Source organism: Sceloporus undulatus, chromosome 2 (genome assembly GCF_019175285.1).
Source record: "Sceloporus undulatus isolate JIND9_A2432 ecotype Alabama chromosome 2, SceUnd_v1.1, whole genome shotgun sequence".
NCBI lineage: Eukaryota > Metazoa > Chordata > Lepidosauria > Squamata > Phrynosomatidae > Sceloporus > Sceloporus undulatus.
In genome coordinates, this window is record NC_056523.1 from 245126074 (window position 1) to 245146901 (window position 20828).

A 20828-nucleotide genomic window follows, 5' to 3' on the forward strand; every position below is an offset into this window, starting at 1 on the left:
AAGGAGACAGTGCCCTGGCCATAGGGATGTAGAATTGTTTTGGGTTTTTTTAGTGCAAAGATACATAAATGTTAGCTCCCGTGAATGAAGGACTAGCATGCAAACACTGCCAGAACAGGAAGGAAGTGTCTGAAATAGCAACTAACTCCCAGATAAAGCATGAAGGAAATTGTGGGTGTGAGCCTCTAGGAGGGAGAATGGAAGGCCACCCCAGAACAGAACGGTGAGGACTGGGCCTGTTTTGCATCCCTTTTGGTGCATAAACCATGACAGAAGAAGTAGCATCCTATAAAGCCAAGTCATTTCTTGACACCATTGAACTCCATCCACTGGTTCTCCTCTATCTCTTTCCTGATTTAGTCTGCAGTTTCACCATTGACTCAAACATCCGTTTCTTCACTTCAGTGGCCAGTTTGTTTCGAAGCCTTGTGGGTGTGTTTGCCATCTCCTCCCTTCGTTTAGCCATTCCCAGTGAGCAACCAATAGCTACAGTTGTCGAAGTAAGCACTGGTTGCTAGGTGGGGCTTCCAAAGACTTTATAAAAACCAGAAGTCCTAGGCTTAGTCCCTCCAGTCTGTAGTTTTCCAGACTAGACAATAATATTTCTGTGAGTTGGGGCAAGGAAAAGGTATGGCCTCTTTAAACATTGTTTCTTTGTTTACTGTTCGATATGTAACTGTAACATTTTGTACTCTTTCATATGTGATTTTCCCCCCCAGCTCACAATATAAGAATAGAATTGTAGCTTGTCTATGTATGTCCAGTAGTTTGTCAGTTTTGTGCATTTCTGGTCAGATTGGGTGGGATTGGCAAAGCTCTTAAAATGTCCAAACCTAAATGCCTGGCTATAACAGCAGCTTTATATGCATTTGTCTTAAGTTTGTGCAAGCTAGGTTTTTTTTTTTTTCCTTTTAAAACTGAAGTGCTCTGTGCTTATGTTTGTTCATGTTACCATGGAAAACAGGATTATTATTAACCACAAAAGAGTGAGTTAAGAGGGAAAATATGTGTTTCCCGTGTATGGAAACTTACCCAAACAAGCATCCCCTGTGGTTATGATAAGGTTGCTTAAGTGTTTCAGAACAGCAAAGTTCAGTTCTTTTAGACATGAAAACATTAGCAGCACATAATTTTTTTTAAAAAAAAATATATGAGCTGCTTTCTATGAAAGCAAAGAAATTAAAGAGTTGGTTGTTTTTTTGACACGTAAGCAGCAACTCAGCAGCATGAGTAAGCACTGCAGAATTCTACTTCTAGTTGGTTCAAACTTTCCACAGATACTTTCAAAAAAGAGGGTGAGGCTGTTTCCTCCACACTGGTGGTTTCATTTTAGCCACTAAACACGTTTTTCAAGATTTTTCACTACATTGTGGTCATTATGTGCATTTATTTGTGGGAGTTGTTACGAATTCAGGCTGACCCCAAGAGTAGCAGTACTCTTGCAGTAAGGGAGTTTTAATGCATTTTATAGGTAGTTTTATGCACATTTATTGGCGAGAAAGTATATTACCAAACTCAAGACAATGTGACTTTGCTTCTGTGTAAATATGCTTGGATATCTCAAATGATACCCTTTCAAATATCATCCTTCTAACAGGCTGGACATAGGGAATCTGTGGCCTTCCAATTGTTGGCTATGCTGGCTGGGCTGAGAGAAGCTGGAGCCAAAACATCTGGATAACTATAGATAATCCACTTCTGCTTTGCCCTGTTGCATTGTTTTAAACTTTCTGGAAGCACTGCATGTGATGTGTACTTTGGAAGCTGAGGGGCTGAACGACCTGCCCTTTTCAGCACTGAATCAGGGCCATGGCAACTACATGCTGCAACCCTGATCTGGCCTTTCCACAGTACAAAAAGGAGTTGCAGAAAGGGTGCCATAGCTGTTGGCACTTCAACTTTTTGGCACTCCTTTGGCTCTGCATCATCTGGATGCCATGCCAGAGGAGCACCGTGATGCTGCTCACCATGCAGTGGGGTGTGTGACATCCTGCCAGCATGATGGTGGAGTCGGGGTATGCATCGTATGGATGCCATGCTCCCACTCCACCCTGATGCTGGCCTTTCTCACTGGTTTGTAAAGGTTATTGGAAACCTACAACAAAATCATTACAATTATGCCAAAACCATAATTGTAATGTTCTAGATGTCATACATGATTCCACTGAGATTCATGTGTTGACTATTTCCTACAATATGTAATTGTCTTGTGTGAACTAGACTGTTTCCAAAATTCCCTAGCTGGGATCATAAGAACAAGTTTTAAGAGTTGAGTGTGGCAATCTGCCATCCAGTACCTGGAAGTTTCCTCCCCCAATGCCAGATGCACTCCTTTTCTTCAAGCTTGATAACAGTGTACCATGCCCCCACCAATATCTTAGAGGAGTTCCTTCAAAAATCGCTAGCTATTTCTTTAAAAAATGAAATTGGATGGAGGAAATTGGTCTCTCATACAGTGCCAAATAATTCATGAGAAAGGTTAAAAAATAGCTAACATATATTTTTAGTACATTTATGTGGATTGCATTCCTGCATATCTTCATGGGTTACTAGTAGGAACTGAGGTATATACATAAGAGTGTTGGATCTGGTTCAACTTAGATCTGGTTCTAGCTCAACTAGGTCATTTGGAGAAAGTGGGTAGCCTAACTACTTTCTCCATTAAATGAAAATGTAGATTGTTTTATCAGCCATAAAACCTCAACTCTAGAGTTGTAAGAGATCAGATCCATAAGAAAGGACATAGGGATGAAATAATCAAGTAAAATGCCAGTGTATCTATTATGAAGGTTTAGAGTTAGCAGATGGGCACATCCGGGGCTTTTGAAACCGTGATCTGGGTTGTATCCACACTAAACAATCATAACCGTCCATAACAGTGGACCATCACACAATTCTAATTACATAGTGATGCATTGACTCATTTATGTGCTTCCTTAAGTTTGGGCAATAGGATTCCTCTTCCTTCATGGAAGCAGCATGCAAAAACTGTTCACACAGCTTCTTCTAGTGCAGAATAAGAATGCCTTCAAGTAAGATTCATTTAGAGACATCCTGGGAAAAGTGGTAGGAATGGTCCTCTCATACTGTAGCTCTTGGAATGCCCATAACATAGAAGGATGATTAAAATGAATGTACAAAGGTGATTCAGTAACATTTTGTTGTCGGCCTTGTTTTCTCCCTTGCAGAAAGCTGAATCAGCATGGCTATGGTGCAGGAATTTCTGAAGCAGGCCTATTTTATGGACAATGATGAACCACAATATGTGGTAAGAGCTGTTCCAAGGAATTTGGCTAAGATCTTGTACAATCTAGTTGAACATAAAATTGCATTGGTTTAGCAAGAATATTCTGGTGGCCATCCAGGTTGCTGTTCTGTGTCATGGGGAGGGACAGAGCTGTGTTGTGTGCCAGCTGCTTGTTGAATGGTGGGATAAAGGGAACAACTTATCTAAGGGACTGAGGGTGCCTGCAAATAAGTGAAATGTCCAGTTGTTGGCATAGCTTTAATTATACCAGTGTAAAAATTTATGGGGTCAACATAAGTCTGCAGATGACGTGAAGTGACACACATTGTTCTGATAGGATTCCAGCCCATCCCATCTTGGTGTGTGTATGGGGGTGGGGGGAATGGAACAAATAAGATATGTGACAAAATGTTGCAATGTAAAGTGCTTCTATTTGGAAGCCAGATAACCAGTCATGCTCATTTCTAAGATCCTACATTCCATGTCATCACTTTACATTTCCCCTGGACAGTCAAAATGTTGTGCTTTTGAAAATGTTCAGCCCTCATTGCTCTCCATGCTAGGATTCCCCCTGCCCCTAGTTCTGCAGGAAATTTACTATTAGTATGTATCAGGAGTGCAAATCCCCAGCCAACATGGCTGGTAGTGGAGGAGAAGGAAATATGGGAGCTGTTATCCAAAGCATCTAAAGGGCACTATATTCCCTGTACCTGGTATACAGGGTATTGACACAAATTGATTTCATGATACTAATGTGATAAGTCAAATATCTATCTAAACTGTAGGTTTACATAAGAATTATAGTATAGTGAACAAAAGTCATTCCAAAATAATGATAGTGATAATGATAACAACAAACTTTATTTATACCCTCCCTTTACCCCAAGATTGGGACAGTCTAAACGAAAAAAAAGTATCCTTCAACAATCATGGCCTAAATCCAATTCCTAGTCCTAACTACAGTAGTCTCATGGAATTAAAGGTATTTAGTTTTTTGGGAGATAGGCAGAATGTTACTCAAACAAACAAACCAAACCAAACAAACATTTGATTCTATAAATCTGTTCTAGTTAGGACTAACTAGCTAGTTACTAGTTAAATACTAGATTTAAGCTAATAAAAATTAGATGAAATAAGCCAGTACATCTAAGGAGATAGAAACATGTATCATATAGTCTATCTCAGTTCAATAAATCTGAAATTATCCTGTCTTTATATTCATAATTTGCTGAAAACAATGCTTTAAAATTAATGTGAAGTCAAAAAGCAGAGGTATGCTAAGTAATAAATGTGCCTCCAGATACTGTTGGACTTCAACTCCCACCAGCCCTTAAGTGTGGTTAGAATTGCAGTCTAATAATGTCTGGAACTCCACAGGTTTCCCATGACCACACACACACACACACACACACACAGAGTTTTCATATATGGAATCAGTGGCATCACTGGGGGGATGCAGGGAGGTTCAGTCTGCACTGGGTGACAACCTAGAAGGGGGGTGACACCCAGTCAGCACCCCCACCAGTGACGTAGCCAAGGTCCAGACCCCCCCTTCTGTTAGATACAATGAATGATATGTGCTGCTGCGCCACTGTGCCCAAGCCCCATTATAATGGTGACACTTAGTCTGGACACCCCGTTCCCAAAATCCTGGCTACATCCCTGCCCCCACCCCCATTTTCAGGCTGCTGCACATGATTCTCCATCCATGCGTGCTTCTCAATCCCCATGTACACTTCTCCGTCACCCATGCATGCCTCTCTGTCTCTGCTCATGCATGCATGCTGCTCCCTTTCCCCCTTGTCTGCTCTGTTCCCCAAACACTGTCTTGTCCTTTTCCTTATCAAGAAAAGGATAGGCTGGCTCGGGGAGAGAGAGTATGCGCTTTCCTTGGAAGCCCCACCCCTGAAACTCAAACAGAAGTCTATTCCCATGGAAGCCCCCCCCCCCCATGCACTGGGTGATACCTGGTGTGGAATGCTACTGTGGAACCTTCCATATTGCAATATGCTATTGCAATTAAAAATGAGATGACAGTTCCAGTTGCAGCATTCAAATGCACAAATAGGTTGTTCTCACAGGCTGTTGTCTTATTTTTCAGCTTTGAATTAATATATACTTTAACTGCCTGGCTCTAAGGGAATATTTAAAGGAGGGTAGAAAGCTAAAGCAAGTGAAGTTTCTAATTGATTCAAATTTAATTGCTTTAGAAAAATTCGAAAACTGGGTCAGCTGTCCATGCTTATCCCAGTTTCAATCCTTCAGCTGATGCTGCCGCACTGGACCAAGCCATAAATGCCAAAGGTAAGTTGAAAAGAATGAAGTATGCAAATGAGGAAATGAGCTTGGGGCTCAAGGTGTTCTGGCAAGAAGAAATCAGTTTCTGCTCCCACAAAGAGAGCTGTTCCTGATTTGGGCATTTACACTTTTCTGGTGTAGCTTCTTTTGTTACATGTCCCCCTCCTCTTTTCTGCAATGTTAAAGGTAGCAAATTTCTTTTCTAAGCTTTGTAACAAGTTCTGTAATGAAATACATACTGCTAACTTTCTTGAGGGATTATGAAGATTGTAGAGTGTTTCACAAGATTCCATGGCAAATCTGATAGGGCAAAGGCAAGTTTTGCTATATGATGACCAAAAGAGAGCAAGCTAAACACATATAACTGAATGGCTTAGCTGGGAGTATGGAAATAACCTCAGTTATAAAGGGACTTTTTCATTAGGTCCAAAAATGTTCATGAAAACAATTCAGCAGTTGCAGCTCAGACTTTATTCAAAGATCAGCATTATAATTCTGTAAAATAATCGGTTGAATACAATATTATGTTGTGCATTATGGATTAATCCTATGAAGTTTATGATACAAATAATTTGCTTCTCACATTTCAGGAGTTGATGAAGCAACCATTATCGATATTTGTACCAAAAGAAACAATGCTCAGCGGCAGCAGATCAAAGCTGCCTATCAGCAGTTAAAGGGAAAGGTACTGTCCTTGGAAAAAAAAATCCTCTTATAAAGTATCTTGTCTGTTTGATGTTGCCTTTAGCATTCTGTTATACTTTGGGGGGCTGGAGTGGAGTGGGGAGAAATAAACTATTAATCTGATCATATTTTTTGTGATCAGAATGGGCCCTTGTAAAGTTACTCATATGGCACCTTAGGTGTGGGAGTTAATGTGGTTCAGGTGTGGGAATTGTGTGGTTCTGGGTTGTCTGTGATGTTCCAAGGCCTGACATCTAAATGGAGGGTCAAACTTCCAGAAGTTTACAGAAGATGTGATTCTCCATTTTGAAGCTATTCTTCCCTGAGAATGGGGAAGAAGAAAGTTACTACTACACACAGTAGCAACTGAAATGCACAAAGTACAAATAATATCTTTTCTCCATGGGGGAAGGTCAGAAACAATATTCTCTCCAACCAAAAGATACGCAGAAGGTGGCTTAAACTGATGGAGACTTTTCTTCTTAAACTAGTACTTTACCATCCAAGTTATTTTTAAATGGCCATTTTATATGTATGTGGGTTTCTTTTCTTTCACAGCCTTTGGAAGATGCTTTGAAAAAAGCACTCAAAAGCCACCTGGAGGATGTTATCTTGGCTCTTTTGAAGACTCCAGCCCAGTTTGATGCTGAGGAACTCAGGTATTCCATGAAGGTATGTTATCTTGCGGGACTTGGCTGGGTGTGAACCTGAAGGACAGTTGGTCTGTAAGACTACTATTAAGATTGTTCATAATTGTGTGCGTGTCATTACAATCTTTGGGCTTTTCTTGACTCCCACTGGGACCTTGTTTTGGCTATGTCAGTTTTGTTTGAGCCCACATTCATTTTTCTTTGGAATCCTTCAAGTTCTTCTTGTATGGAATATGGAGACATTTTAAAAAATAAAGTCTTATAAAAAACTGAAATAAAATAATTCTCTCTTTGCACCAGTCAGAATCAATAGGTACAGCTATTGAAGTTCATTGCTACCTGCATGCCCTCTGATGAGGAGCCTGTCAGAAAAAAAAAGAGGTGATGACTCTAATTCAGAACTGATGTGTTGAATACACAGCAGTTCAAACGTGGACTTTTTGGCAACAAGCACACCAGTCCCTCAGTTGGAATAGGCTGATCTGTCAATTTTTAATTTTCCCTATTTGATTTTTTTTAAAAGACATCACTCAAATTCATTCATATTCATTCATAGAACATGAGGTAGGCAAGTACGGTGGCAACTGGTGGCCTCTGATGTCAGCAGGGTGGTGAACTTGAAAATTTAAAGGCATTAGTTTCCAGAGTTGTAGTGCAATCTTCAAACCTCTACACCATGCTCTCACTGTTGGCTTACACATGGAGATTTTAGAAAAACCAAATATAGGCCCTGTACAGACAGGCCAAAATAAAGCTGCCTAGAGTCACTTTGTAGGCATGCTGTTTAAATGATGCATGCATCCTAAGAGTCTGGAAGCCGCGCCAATGCAATGCTTTAGTCCTAAGTGCTGGAGCGTGGCTTTGGTGCAGCTTCTGGACTCTTAGGACACATGCATCATTTAAACAGCATACCCCAAAGTGACCCAAAGCAGCTTTATTTTGGCCTGTCTGGAAGTTCCACCCCTCGCACGTCATGATGGTGCCCCATAGAGCCCGTCTGCAAAGCACCTAGGTTTATTGGGAGCAAAAGGAAAACATGACTCAACAACATTACTTTTAAAAGATGGTAAAATGTGCCCTTTTACATCATTTTAAAATGTTGTCTCCCCCGGTGAAAATTCCTTGTAAAACACACTGTCAAGATTTTTCCATTTCTGCTGCTGCTGCTGTGATTCCAGTATTCTTCACTACTATCTCTGCAGGCTAGGGCTGCTAGGATTTGGAGTTCAAAAGCTTCTGGATAGCCACATGATTGCCACCCTTGCCATAACACATCACCTATGCTTTTTTAAAAAGAGTTGCCTTGTAGTAAAAGAACTGAAGCAAAAACTATGTAAAATATTCTCTCTCTCTCTCTTTCTGTGGGAAGGCCCTGATTATTGCTGATGCGCTATGATGCTCAAAAACTATGTGATTGTTATGCCTTTATATTTTTTGCATTTTGAAGATTAAATCATTTTAGAAACAAATAAACAAACATTGATTTACTATTGAAACAGGGGCTTGGGACTGATGAAGATACCTTAATTGAGCTTTTGGCATCAAGAAACAACAAACAAATCAGAGAAGCCACCAGAGCATATCAGGAAGGTAATTTACTCTTCAGTTCTTTTTAAAATGTAATAAAATATTCCTTTTGCAAGGAGGAGAAGAGATTGCTCAGTTGGGCAGTTTCATTTGCTGATGGCTCTTAAAGCCAGGGAAATGAACATTTTGTACTCTGGTCATGATGCAGAACAAAGAGTAAATTAAGTGTCTGGCTGCTAAACATAGTCTAGATTTTCTCTACTGATGATAATGGGCAAACCATGGCAGCTGCATAGTATTTATGAACAAATCTTACTTAATCCTGAGACAAAACAATTTATTTTTAGGTAGTACTAGGTCAGAGAGCCAGCATAGTATAGTGGTTTGAATACTGGACTTGGACTTCAGGAAACCAAAGTTTGAATCCCACTCAGGCATGGAAACCCCTGGGTGACCTTTGGCATGTCACATACTCTCAGTCTCAAAGGAAGGCAATGAACATCCCCTCTAAACAAACCTAGCCAAGAAAGCCTCATATTAGATTTGCTTTAGGGTCACCATAAATCAGGGGGGAAATGATGTGACAAAACAGAAACAATGAGCTACTAGGTCTGCCTATTCACCATTTCACCAAATGCACAGAAAAATAATATGGCTGAGAATGTAAATCATGTCACTGAATAGAAAACAAAAATAGACTGGACATACATTTATGCTTGTAAGTAGTAGTAATCTCTTTTGGATTACTTTTGGAGTAATCTCTAGTTTAGAATATTATATTGACAGATACTTACCTATTTCCACTTAGTGTGTACAGCCATTCACATAATTTCTGATATCTCCCAAACTTTTCAAAAGAAGAGTTTCAACAGAACTGGATTTTTTTCACCTACAGTTTTCACCATTGATGCTTAGGCCCTGTCTCTGCAAATAAAAACAAACAAACAAGCAATCAGGACTCAGCAAATGCAAATGAGAAACCACTCAGGGTCAGAGGCTTTCCCAGCAAACAACGATCACCAATTAGCAGAGACTAATCCTCTTTTGCATATCCTCCTACCCTGAGGAGGCCATCAACAACAGAACAATGCACAGATTAACATGGGAATCACTCCTCCTCACCCAGGGTCACACAGTATATATATATATATATATATATATATATATATATATACCCACTCCCTTTCAGGTTAGTATTCTCTGAAGATGTCAGCCACAGATGCTGGCGAAACGTCAAGAATAAAATTTTATAGAACATGGCCACGTAGCCCCAAAAAACCACAGAAAACTAAACAAACACACACATTGGTTACAAACTTGTGCACACTCATCATGGAATACATCCCTGTTAAAGATAGTGGGACTAACCTCTGAATGAACAAGCATAGAACTGCATTGTAAGACTCCAAATGAGGTCTTCAAAATCTTTTTTGTTCTATGCCTTCAAGTCACCTCTGACTGATGGCAACCCTATTATAAGGTTTTCTTGGCAAGATTTATTCCAGGAAGTTTGTCACTGCCTTCCTCTGAGGCTGAGGCTGTGACTTGGCTGAAATCATCTAGCGGGTTTCTCTGGCTGACCAGAGATTTGAACCCTGTTTTCCAGGAGTCCTAGACCAACACTCTGACTGGTACACCATGCTGGCCCATCTTCAAGATGCTGCGAGGAGTAAAATATCTAGAAATTGTGTAATTGAGAGGCAGGGAGTCACCTCCCCATGATGATTTATTTCCTTTAAAATGCTTATTTTGATTATTATTTGTACTCTTTTCCAGTTTTTAAGAGAGATCTGGCCAAGGACATTGTATCAGACACATCTGGAGACTTTCAGAAGGCTTTGCTTGCCTTAGCCAAGGTACTCTGTTCCCAACAATTTACACTTTTATGTTTGTTTGAGAATAATTCAGGATAATAATATATCACAGGTACCAAAGGTCACATCATGAGGCTCAATCTTAACCTTCTGTGGTTTCAATCTCACTGATTGGACAACCCTACAGTGGACAATCCCCAAGACACCATTGTTTGCTTTTCCAGTAATTACATGGTTATTTAAAATGTTGAAATGCCTCCACTGAGTCCCAGTTACCCACAGTAAGAGCTTTCTGCTACCATATGTCTTTCATAGGCCTGAAGTAGACAGGCCAAAAGTGTAAGCTTCAGGCTGTGTTGGGGGTGTGACATGTACATAATGCACACCCTGAATACATCTGGAAGCCATACCTAGGATGTCTCAACTTGGAAGAGCAAGGACAAAAAGGAACAGCAAAAAGCTGCTATCTGGTGGTGGCTGGTTTGAGGATTTTGGTGGTGGCCTGGATTGGGACCAGGCACATGTGGTTGCTACTGCCCCAGCATGATAGGTGAGCGGTGTGCCCATGTGCTGCACTTTTGGGCCTATCTGCATGACCCCATAGAATCACAGAGTTGGAAAGGGGTGAAAAGACCATTTAATTCCCACCTCTTGCCATGCAGGAACACAAAATGAAAGCACTCCCAAAAAATGGCCATCTAACCTCTGCTCGAAGACTTCCTAAGAAGGAGAGTCCACCACTCCCTGAGGAAATCTATTCCACTGTTAACTGCTGTTACCATCAGGAAATTCTTGCAGACATTTAGATTATGTTGGTCTGTGGCATAGTCTCTGAAGCAGCAGAAAACAAGATTGCTCCATCTTTTACATGACAGGCCTTCAACTATTTAAAGATGGCTATCACATCACCTCTCAGTCTTCTCTTCTCCAAGCTAACCATACTCTGCTCTCTAAACTGTTTCTCTTTACAGTTTTGGTTGTCCTCCTCTGGCTATTCCAACCACTAAAACATGGTCCCTAGGGACTTTTCTGAAATTTGATTTGATATTGAGGGCTTAAAGAGACTCTTCATTCACTATGTATAAAGTGGTCAAAGTGAGCTTCAATTTCTTGCAGGGTGACCGTGATGAAAATCCTCATGTGAATGATGAACTGGCAGATAATGATGCACGGGTGAGAACAGTCTGTGTATTTTTTGACTACATTTTCTGTGTCTTTATATGACATCTTCATCCATGTTTATGAAAATGATCAATCTACCGAAGTTATCTTCTCTCTGAAGCAAATCCACTCCTAAGCATATATACCTCGCCCATCTTGACCTCCCTTCCCTGAAATAATTAGATTGATTGAAAATAGGGATGTGCTGATGTTGAGAGAGTCACAGGTCATCTTGGAATGGTGAAATGACTTTCTAAAAGATCTCACCTCCAGTTTGAGATGGAGACATGTGGGAGGGTTCGCCCCAATCAAATTTTTCTCATTTTGTGTAAAATGTCTCTCTACAAAACTAATAGCTTTCCTCTTTTTGAAGCTAACCACACATGCACATAAAGCAAGGCCAGAAAGGTAGACAGATTGGGACAAAAATACAAAAGTGTTCAAGGCTATGACTGTTAGAAGTCCATGCAACAAAGATAAGTTATCTCATTTTTCAGTTTTGTTTATATGAAATCTTGGTTCAAAAGTGCATTAAAAATGTGCACCATTAAAAAAACTTTTTAAAAAAAGGCATTGGTCATTTCACTTCCACTGGAGGCTGGAAAATCCACTGACCATTGAAGGAGCCCAGGTGGCATGAACAGGCAGGCAAACGCCTTGGTTGAAAGTATTTTCCTCCTTATCATGTGTTTGCTAACTTGGCTAAGCTTTTAAATAATGTTGTACTAATACTTCTGCTAAGGAATAATCAGAACACCAGACCTATTTCCCACTTCCTGAAAAATATCCACCAATACTCACAATAACAATGTATTTATAAAGGCTGCAACCCTATGGATGCTTATTACTTCTGTGTGAGCTTACATTACGACATACCGTTGAATCTATTGGTGAATAAAAGTGAATTCTTGTCCTAACCAGACTAATGACAGGAGAAAATACCCTAGACTAGATTAATGTTTTTAATTGTTTATTATATTTCTGTCCCATTTTTTCAGTGCTCAAGGTGGCTAATAAACATTAAAAAATAGACTGAGAACATATTTAAAACAGGTTATAAATAAATTAAAAATAGATTAGATAGTGGAATTATGAACATCTATATTTTAGTAACAATAACAACAAACAATAACCAATAATGCAGTTTAAAAGATTTGTTTGAAGACATGTGACAAGAATAGGAACTGATCACAACTTTTAGGGGAGTCCATTCCACAGTCTGAAAAAAAACAAAAACATAAGAGGAAAGCATTTACTGCATGGCTATCAACTGGGCCACAGCCAGAGTTGGTATTCTTCTGTTTCATTTAAAATCAATCATTCTGTTTCCAGGGACTGGCTACACAATAGAAAAATGAGTATGGCGTGAAGAGTGTGAGCTCTGAATTGAGAAGGATATATATCAGGTAGAAGCTCAGTAGTTTTAGATCTTTTCCACATTATACAGCTATAACACTGATATCACTTTAACTGATATATCTGTATCTTTGAAATCATGAGATTGGGAATTTGTTGAGGCACTAGAGCTTTCTGGCAATGACTTACAAATACCTTACAAAACTATCCATCCCAGGACTCTATATGGTGGAGCCATGCCAGGTAATGTGATCTCAAAGTGCGGTAATTGTGTAGTGTGAAAGAGATATTAATCTGTCATCTGCAGCTGGGAATAAGACCAGAGTTCCTAGGGAAGTGTGATAAGTTCTAGATATGGCACTTGAATTTGATTCTTTTGTGCATTTTGTTGCTTTTGATTTACTCTGATTATTGTATATTGGACTTGTTCTACATATTATTTGTTGTTTTATTACAATAGGCCTTGTATGAGGCTGGCGAAAGGAAAAAAGGAACAGATATTGATGTCTTTATTAAGATCCTCACTACAAGGAGTCTTCCACACCTCCGAAGAAGTAGGTAGAAATCAGTAACTTCTATGGGGGGAAAGCTGTTATTTTAAAGTTATGTGCTTCACATGCAAGATATGATTAAAAACACAAAATGATACTGTAGCAGAACCTGGAATAATATTCATTTGAAGCCAACCAGTCAAAAATAGATGATTTCATGAAATGAGTACCAAATGTACTTAACTATAAGTTGACCTCATGCATAAGTCGAGGGCAGGTTTTGGGGCCAAAATTGTGGATTTTGATATGACCCATGGATAAGTCAAGGGTAAAACTCAGGAGCATGTAACAAAGGATCTGAAGGATAAAGCAAAGGAAACCGGTGCCAAAGAACTTAGAAAATTCTAGCAGGCACAATTGTTTGTGTTCACACTAAAGGCTGATGCTTCCAAAACAGATTAAAATGTTGCCTTTCACTAGGAGATGATTTCTTTTTTAAACTAAGAGTTAAAGTACAGTACTTATATTGACCTGTAGATAAGTCAACTCTGTTTTGGGGTCAATTTTAAGACTAAAATTTATAGACTTATACATGAGTATATATAGTATATCCCTACTGAAATTGGAAATGCACAAGCCCCTCTTACATTACAGGGGAAATCCTTCAGACTCAGGTGGGCAATACATGGGCTACAGTGCCCAGGAACAGCAAGATTGCTTTCGTAACCTGTGCTACTTCCATTGGACACATCCAAGTTGTCAAAACTGGTGGTGCTGCCTCAACACAACTATGCTACTGAAAATTTATACCACAGAAACAAATGTCCTTATCACTTTTCTTGCCCTCCTTTAACTTTTAGTCTAAAGAGGTAAGCAATCCGGGACTCTGGTGCAGGAGAACAGTTTGGCAGCCTCTTGTATCATAAAGAGCCATGAGAACAGCAGACTGGTTTTGGTCACAACTGTGGCAGTTTGGAAGCTAGGTAGTCCCTAATGGAGTGGGGCCTAACTGATCCTCTGCCCCTGGAAAAAGTGCTCATTTGGGCTGTAAACTACTTTGTTCTGCTTAGGACACATTTCACATCCATAGGAATATGAATTTATCTAATCAAAATAATAAGTGCCGTTTGTGTGCTCTCCATGGGGCACACTTGTTCTTTGTTGCCTCAGAGAGCAAGACTAGAACTAGTGTGGACATTTTGGGGGAGCAGATTTTAGCTACCTATTAGGAAATAGAGATGTTAAATCTTCGAAAATTATATTTCCCCAAGGAAACAACTAATAGTTTTATATTTTTTTCTCTTTGCTGTGAGAAATTGTTGAAAAGTGCAGCAAAACTTGTGAGACTTTTGTGCAAAAAATGGCATATTCTGTGTCAGAAACTTTTCTTTGCAGAAAGTCTTGTTTTCTGCACAAAAATATGCATTTCATACATAGTCCCAAACTGGAGATTTCTACCTATCTAGGATTTTCCTTGTTAGGGTTTCCTGGCACTTGAGAAACTGGTTTTGCCATGTTTTTGAATACTTTTCTCCATCCCTAGTGAAAAAACCCTAATAATAAACTGTTGGACAATGGGATAGATTGCTTTGGAAGTGATGGGACCTTTTTTGCTGGAGGTTTTTAAGTAAGGCTGTGACCAGGCTCCCTGATCCAGTTTGGGCTCTGATTTGGTAATTCAGATCATGCCACAAGATACTCCAGAGAAATCTGGACCCAATCCACTCTGAAGCCTAGATCTGGATTTAATGTGGGAGTCTAGATTGACACTTCTCTTGGGAAACTTAGGCAGCTATGATGTTTCTGGTCTCCCTTCCCCACAGGCATATCTGGGTGAAACTTAGAGGCATGGTAGACCCTAAAAGGGGATTAACTGAACAATTGAAGACAGGGAACTTCAGGAATGTTTGTGTTTTTGTTTTTTTCCAAACAAACATTGCACAATTTGTGTGCCTAGTTTGACTGATGCATTAATGATGCATTAATCCAAGATTGACAGGTTACTTGGGAACTCAATTTCTGAATGAACAAACAATCCTCAGACTGGGGGTGGAGTAGAGGGAGCATTATAATGATTGTAACTAGAAGGGCCTGACTAATTCTGAAGCATATCAACACTAGAGACATGGAAAAGTTGAAGAAAATGCTTTTTAAAAGTGACTCCTAACAGACTAACACAAATACACCACTTCCTAAATGAGAGTCTCTCCTACTCAAAAACTGGTAGTTACTTCACCAAAATAAATGAATAAATTTAAACTTTAGAAGCATTTCCATCTGCTCCAAATTTCCATTGTTCATACTTTCTTTGATGTTCAGCTTTTCAGAAATACACCAAATATAGCCAGCATGACATGAACAAAGTTCTGGACCTGGAGCTGAAAGGAGACATTGAGAATTGCTTGACTGCAATTGGTATGTGACCCTGTTCCACTGATGACTCATCTGCTCCTTAATGATTTCTCTTTTGTACTAACAATTGCCAGGTGAATAAGGCTGCAAAGCTTGATAAATACCCTCTGTCTCAGATGATGTGTATGGATTTTCTCTGGGAGTATGTGAGAGACAGAAAAGTGTGTGTGTGAAAGAGAGGAGTATTCCTGGCTGCTTTGGATTCATGCCCCAATCTCTGGTGACAATTCCTTTTTCCTTCTCATTGATTGTTCACTCTGATGGTTGATGGAACATCTTTTTAACTTGCCTAATGAGTCAACAAATCAGGATATTGTACATTTAGGGTTTTTGTCTATGTTTGGTTTTTCTGATCTTTGCTGGTTTGAACATTGCTGTGTTATTCTGGGTTGACTGGAAGGTTTGTAAATTAAGGGACATCCTTCCAGCAGTTACGAAGCATTAGATCATTAGTCCTTGTCACTTATGGGAAGAAAAATTTGGGTGACAGGGACTGGGGAATGATATTGACAAAAAGAAACCTTTTTAGCATTCAAAAGGATTTTCAGCTTATGCTCATTTATCCGATGTTCTATTAATTTAAATGGAACTTATTTCTCAGTAGATATGCACAGTACTGCATTATAAATCATTAAAAGAGGAATAGGAAAACAACTGTGGTTCCAGCAGTGATAGGTGCTCTGGGATCCATTCCAAATGGACTGATAAAACATCTCAGTGAATTACCATAGTAACACATTGCAAATACTGGTCCGTTATCTGTCTCCGTGAGAGCTACAGTGGTGAGAGTATGTAAGGGGACAGGCAAAATATCAGGGAGGCATGGCAAAGGCTTCTAACATAGTTCCATACTGTCAAGGCAATAGGAACTCTCTACATGTAATAAATATCTTGTGGCCACTTCTTGTGATGAAAAGTAACTTTGGGAGCAGACACATTTGGGAGAGAGAAACTGCTGCAACTTTTTCTCAGTTGCTAGCTGTCAGCTCTCAATCCTGCCTCACCAAGCTGTTTTTCTCCTTTTTGATGGATTATATGTGAACGTTGATCATCACAAAATGGCTAAATGTCCCTCTCCCTTCATTGCTTCCCTACCTGAAGGTGCTGGCTTAGTTCTGCAACATGATTTTGTGTTGTGCTTAATTAACTAAGTATTGCCTTCTTCAAGAGCTACATGTGTTCCGATCTACACATTTTGTTTTTCTTCTCCTGTCGTAAGTAACCCCAGTTCTGTTTCATTTCCAGTGAAATGTGCCACAAGCAAGCCTGCTTTCTTTGCTGAAAAGCTGCATTTGGCAATGAAGGTAAAACAAATTTCACTTGTGGGATAGGAAGGAGAAATTCTGCTCTAAGGGGTGTATGTGTGTTCTGACTGTAGCACAATTTTTATTTCCATGTGCACAAAGCCAAGGGAGATAGAACAAGTTATTCATCTGGCCTGGCCTGTCATGGATGGTGAAATTTAATCTGTATAGCACTTCACACCAAAGGTTGAGAATATTAAACAAAACTCAGAAGTCAAACTCTCAGGATTCACAGATCCAACAGCAGATCTAAAGAAGCAACATTATAGGGCAAAAGAATGCAAATTTGAGCCAAACCAATACACATATGTATATACATTTGTGTGTGTAGTGTATATATACCAAAGAAGGACTGGGCATCTTATAGTCCTCCAGATTTTCTTAGAAAATCCTCATCAGCAGTAGTCATCAGGGCAAAGGATGAGGGAGGGTGGCATTGTTGTGATAGATATATACTGATGTTTGTAGTACTATTTTGGAAACAGCTCTCTTCAAACTGAAATATTTTGAAATATTCCTCTCTGCTGGAGTCCTCTTAATTGTCTTTTGTCCTCTGTTCTCTTGACATCTGAAACTGGAAAGTCTAGATAATAGTGATAACAATTCTGAAAATTGAGAATATCACAGGACAGAGTTAAGGCAACAATAGCCCAAATTAATAGTGATGCTGTGAGTTTATTTTCATTTTTTAATAGGGTTCTGGAACACGCCACAAAATTCTGAACAGGATTATGGTGTCTCGTTCTGAAGTTGACATGAATGAGATCAAAGGTTATTACAAGGCAATGTATGGCAAATCCCTTCCACAGGCTATTTTGGTAAGGAAATGGTTTATTTTAGGTGGCTAGTTAAAAGTCTATAACAAACTAGATGAGATGGCTAAGATGTCAGGCTTGGATTCCTGGCTTATTACTTGATCCTTTACCAAACATGATCTTCATGTCATTGCTCACCCAGATTCCAATTTACTTCTGGTCTTAAACAGAGTGTGAGTAGAATCCTTCTCTCACAAAATCTCATGAGATTTCTAGTCCTGTGAGACTTTCCCCTATGATCCAGCATGAGGATCATGCCAGTTCTAATTCTAAATCACTGGGACTGTGTCTAGATGATGCAGTGCCAAAGGAACACTGTAAAGCTGTGGCGCTGGTGGGTACGGCATCCTTTCCAGGGTGCATAAAAAAGCCGGCTGCCGGCCACCCATGAGAAAGCATGGTGCAAATACAACCCTTCTGGGAGGTGTCAGCATAAGCCTTTTTTGGATAATTACCCAAATCTCTTTAGGGAAATGTGGTATTTCCAGTCCACACATTTTAGGTGCATGCTTTACTTTTTGCAGCAAAGTTGAATGCATATTTACGAGTTAAATATTTTCATGACACATTCTGTCTGGACTGCCACAAGGTTTTTCAACATGAAAGCTCTCTTTCTGTCTGTCAGCTATGGAGTTCTTCATTAAGTTTTCAGTGGTCACATTAGAACTGATGTGCCTTTGGTTCCATTACTGCTGGAATTTGGTAATAGATGCTTCCCGTTTGTTGACTAAGCCTGAGGGCAGGGAACCGTCTAATTAAAAAGATTGTATGTATAGTGCTGTGTAAATTTACAGCCCTATATAAATAAAGCTTAATAATAATAATAATAATAAATGTGGAAACAAGGACAAAATGTTTCATGTGAACATGACCTTAAAACAGAAGCACTAGATGTAGGGATGTCTTATTTAATTTTGTTGCTAACAGTAATGGGCTGTCATATTTTGGATTAAATGGCTCTTTTTCTCTTCTACATGAAGGATGAAACAAAAGGTGATTATGAAGCCATCCTGGTGGCTTTGTGTGGTGGCGACAACTGAGTCTCATGTCCTTCATATGCGTTTCAACCACTCTGTTGAGGATATCATTCCTTTTAAGCTGAAGCTGTTACATATATGAGCATGATAATGTCTGTAAGCAGAGAGTCATCTCTGAAATAGATTAGTGTCCAGTTTTCATATCTTGTAAAACTGTAGCCTAGGAAAAAATAATTCTTATTCTTCATGACTTGTGTTGCATTTGCTTTTTTATACATTATTATTCAAAACCAAAGAGCATATTGAGAACAACTGTATTTGCTTTTACATTGTTAGTCGAAGTAAAAGGTACAGAACTTGCCAGAGCAGGTCTAAGTAACATTCCAAATAAAATTAAACTTGTCATCTCTACTGTGGTGCTTTATTTCCTCATGCAGGTTTGGTTCTTACACCTGTTGTTTTTCTGCCAGGTACATGAGAGTGACACAATCATATCATGACTGAGGCTTTAACACTTATCACACCCATACATACGATGTTCCCCTAGCCCCACCCTTTGATCCTCCATGTTGTCTTCTACATCATGGGTATTATGAATGGCCTTAGGTGGGGCTAGAGGTATGCAGGGAGTGGAACCACAAGTACAACTCCTGGGTTATCATGTGCAGTCCCTGCAAACATTTGATGCGTGAAGGGATGGGAACTTAAACATGAGAAAAGATTCACCATAGTATATTATTAATAGCTTCTTCCTCTATCCTTAACCCCACACACCAAGGCAATTTTATTCCAGCTCAGTTGTCCTGGTTCACTTGTCTACATCACCTCCTTTCATACCAAGCTACCCTATGACAGCAGCAAGATTTTACCCAAGTGAGGGCATAAGATTACTTGTAGTGGTTGTGATGGTGCTTATCATCATCATCATCATCATCATCATCCCTTGCCTTTTCCCTAAATCTGGGATTCAAGGTGGCTTTAAAATTGAAACAATGTACTTTAAACATACAAAGATAACATTAAAATGGCATTAAACTATTAGACCATTTAAAACATGCAATTAAACATGTAAAAAAGCAATGTAAAAGCAGTACAATTAAAATGGTATAACACATTCCTAAAATCCCTATCTTTAAGTTCTCAAAAAGCTGTCAGAATAATAAAAATACAGTGGGACCTTGTTTAATGCTGGGGTTTGGTTCCAGCATCCCCCATGAATAACAAACTCTGTGGATGCTCAAGTCCCATTAAATAAAATGGTGGAGCAAAATTGTGTCCCTTATATAAAATGGAAAATCAAGGTTTGCTATCAGGAATTCATACTTTTTTGGGAATATTTTCAAGCTGTGGATACTTGGATAAAAAATCCGTGTATAAGGAGGGCTGACTGTATGTTTTCTAGTCAAGAGAAGGATAACAAGGAGGAAGTCTTCCTAGAAAGGGAGTTCTTGAACCTTTGGGAAGCCACATAGAAGGGTTTCACCAGTGGTGTCCTCACCCCTGGTGTTATCTGGTGTGTGTGTGGGGGGGGGGGGGCTGCAAGGGGCAGGGCATCCCTCAGGTCATTCCATCCCTCTCTTCATGAAACGAAGGATGGGATGAGATGGCACACAAGGAGCATGCTTGACATCACTCAGGGGCTCCCTATTCCTCTTCTCATGAGGAGAAGGATGGGATGGCATGGGGGTGAGGGAGTGTGCTCAGCTTCCCTCAAGGGATCACACTTATCTCCCTTGGGGACACCCCATCACAAGGAGAAAGGATGAAACAGTGGGTGTACACTTGGCCTCCCTCAGGCCTGCTCCATTCCTCTCCTCATGAGGAGAAGGACTGGATCGCATGGGAAGGGAGGGACCGACTGAGTGTCACCTGGTGAGGCCTGCAACCCCCCCACCCCCCAGTGATGCTGATGGCCCTCGTAGTGAGATATTAATAGCTATTAAGACAAAAGAAGACCATATGATCGTTAAAGATGTTTTGGACTTGAATTCCTAAAATCTCCATGGCTAATGCCAAGTGATTATAGGAGTGATAGCCAGCCCAGCCATCTGGATGGTGAAAACTTCCCCAATCCTGTGTTAAAGGTGATACA

The 20828-nt window shown here is 39.8% G+C and overlaps 1 protein-coding gene across 1 annotated transcript; it reads left to right on the forward strand.

Moving 5' to 3' along the window:
- Positions 1-481: 481 nt before the first annotated feature.
- On the forward strand, positions 482-19147 carry ANXA1 (annexin A1). Its single transcript, XM_042455280.1, has 13 exons — positions 482-628; positions 3189-3268; positions 5458-5551; positions 6136-6230; positions 6788-6901; positions 8379-8469; positions 10183-10262; positions 11337-11393; positions 13198-13291; positions 15548-15643; positions 16886-16944; positions 17640-17762; positions 18740-19147. The coding sequence occupies exons 2-13, from the start codon at positions 3203-3205 to the stop codon at positions 18797-18799; spliced, it is 1029 nt and encodes a 342-aa protein (XP_042311214.1). The 5' UTR covers positions 482-628; positions 3189-3202; the 3' UTR covers positions 18800-19147.
- Positions 19148-20828: the final 1681 nt, after the last annotated feature.

Coding starts and splice junctions, on each gene's coding strand:
- ANXA1 (XM_042455280.1), top strand. CDS start 3,203: ATGGCTATGGTGCAGGAATTTCTGAAGCAGGCCTATTTTATGGACAAT. Junction 6,231..6,787: donor ATCAGCAGTTAAAGGGAAAG/GTACTGTCCTTG, acceptor TTTCTTTCACAG/CCTTTGGAAGATGCTTTGAA. Junction 17,763..18,739: donor CCCTTCCACAGGCTATTTTG/GTAAGGAAATGG, acceptor TTCTACATGAAG/GATGAAACAAAAGGTGATTA.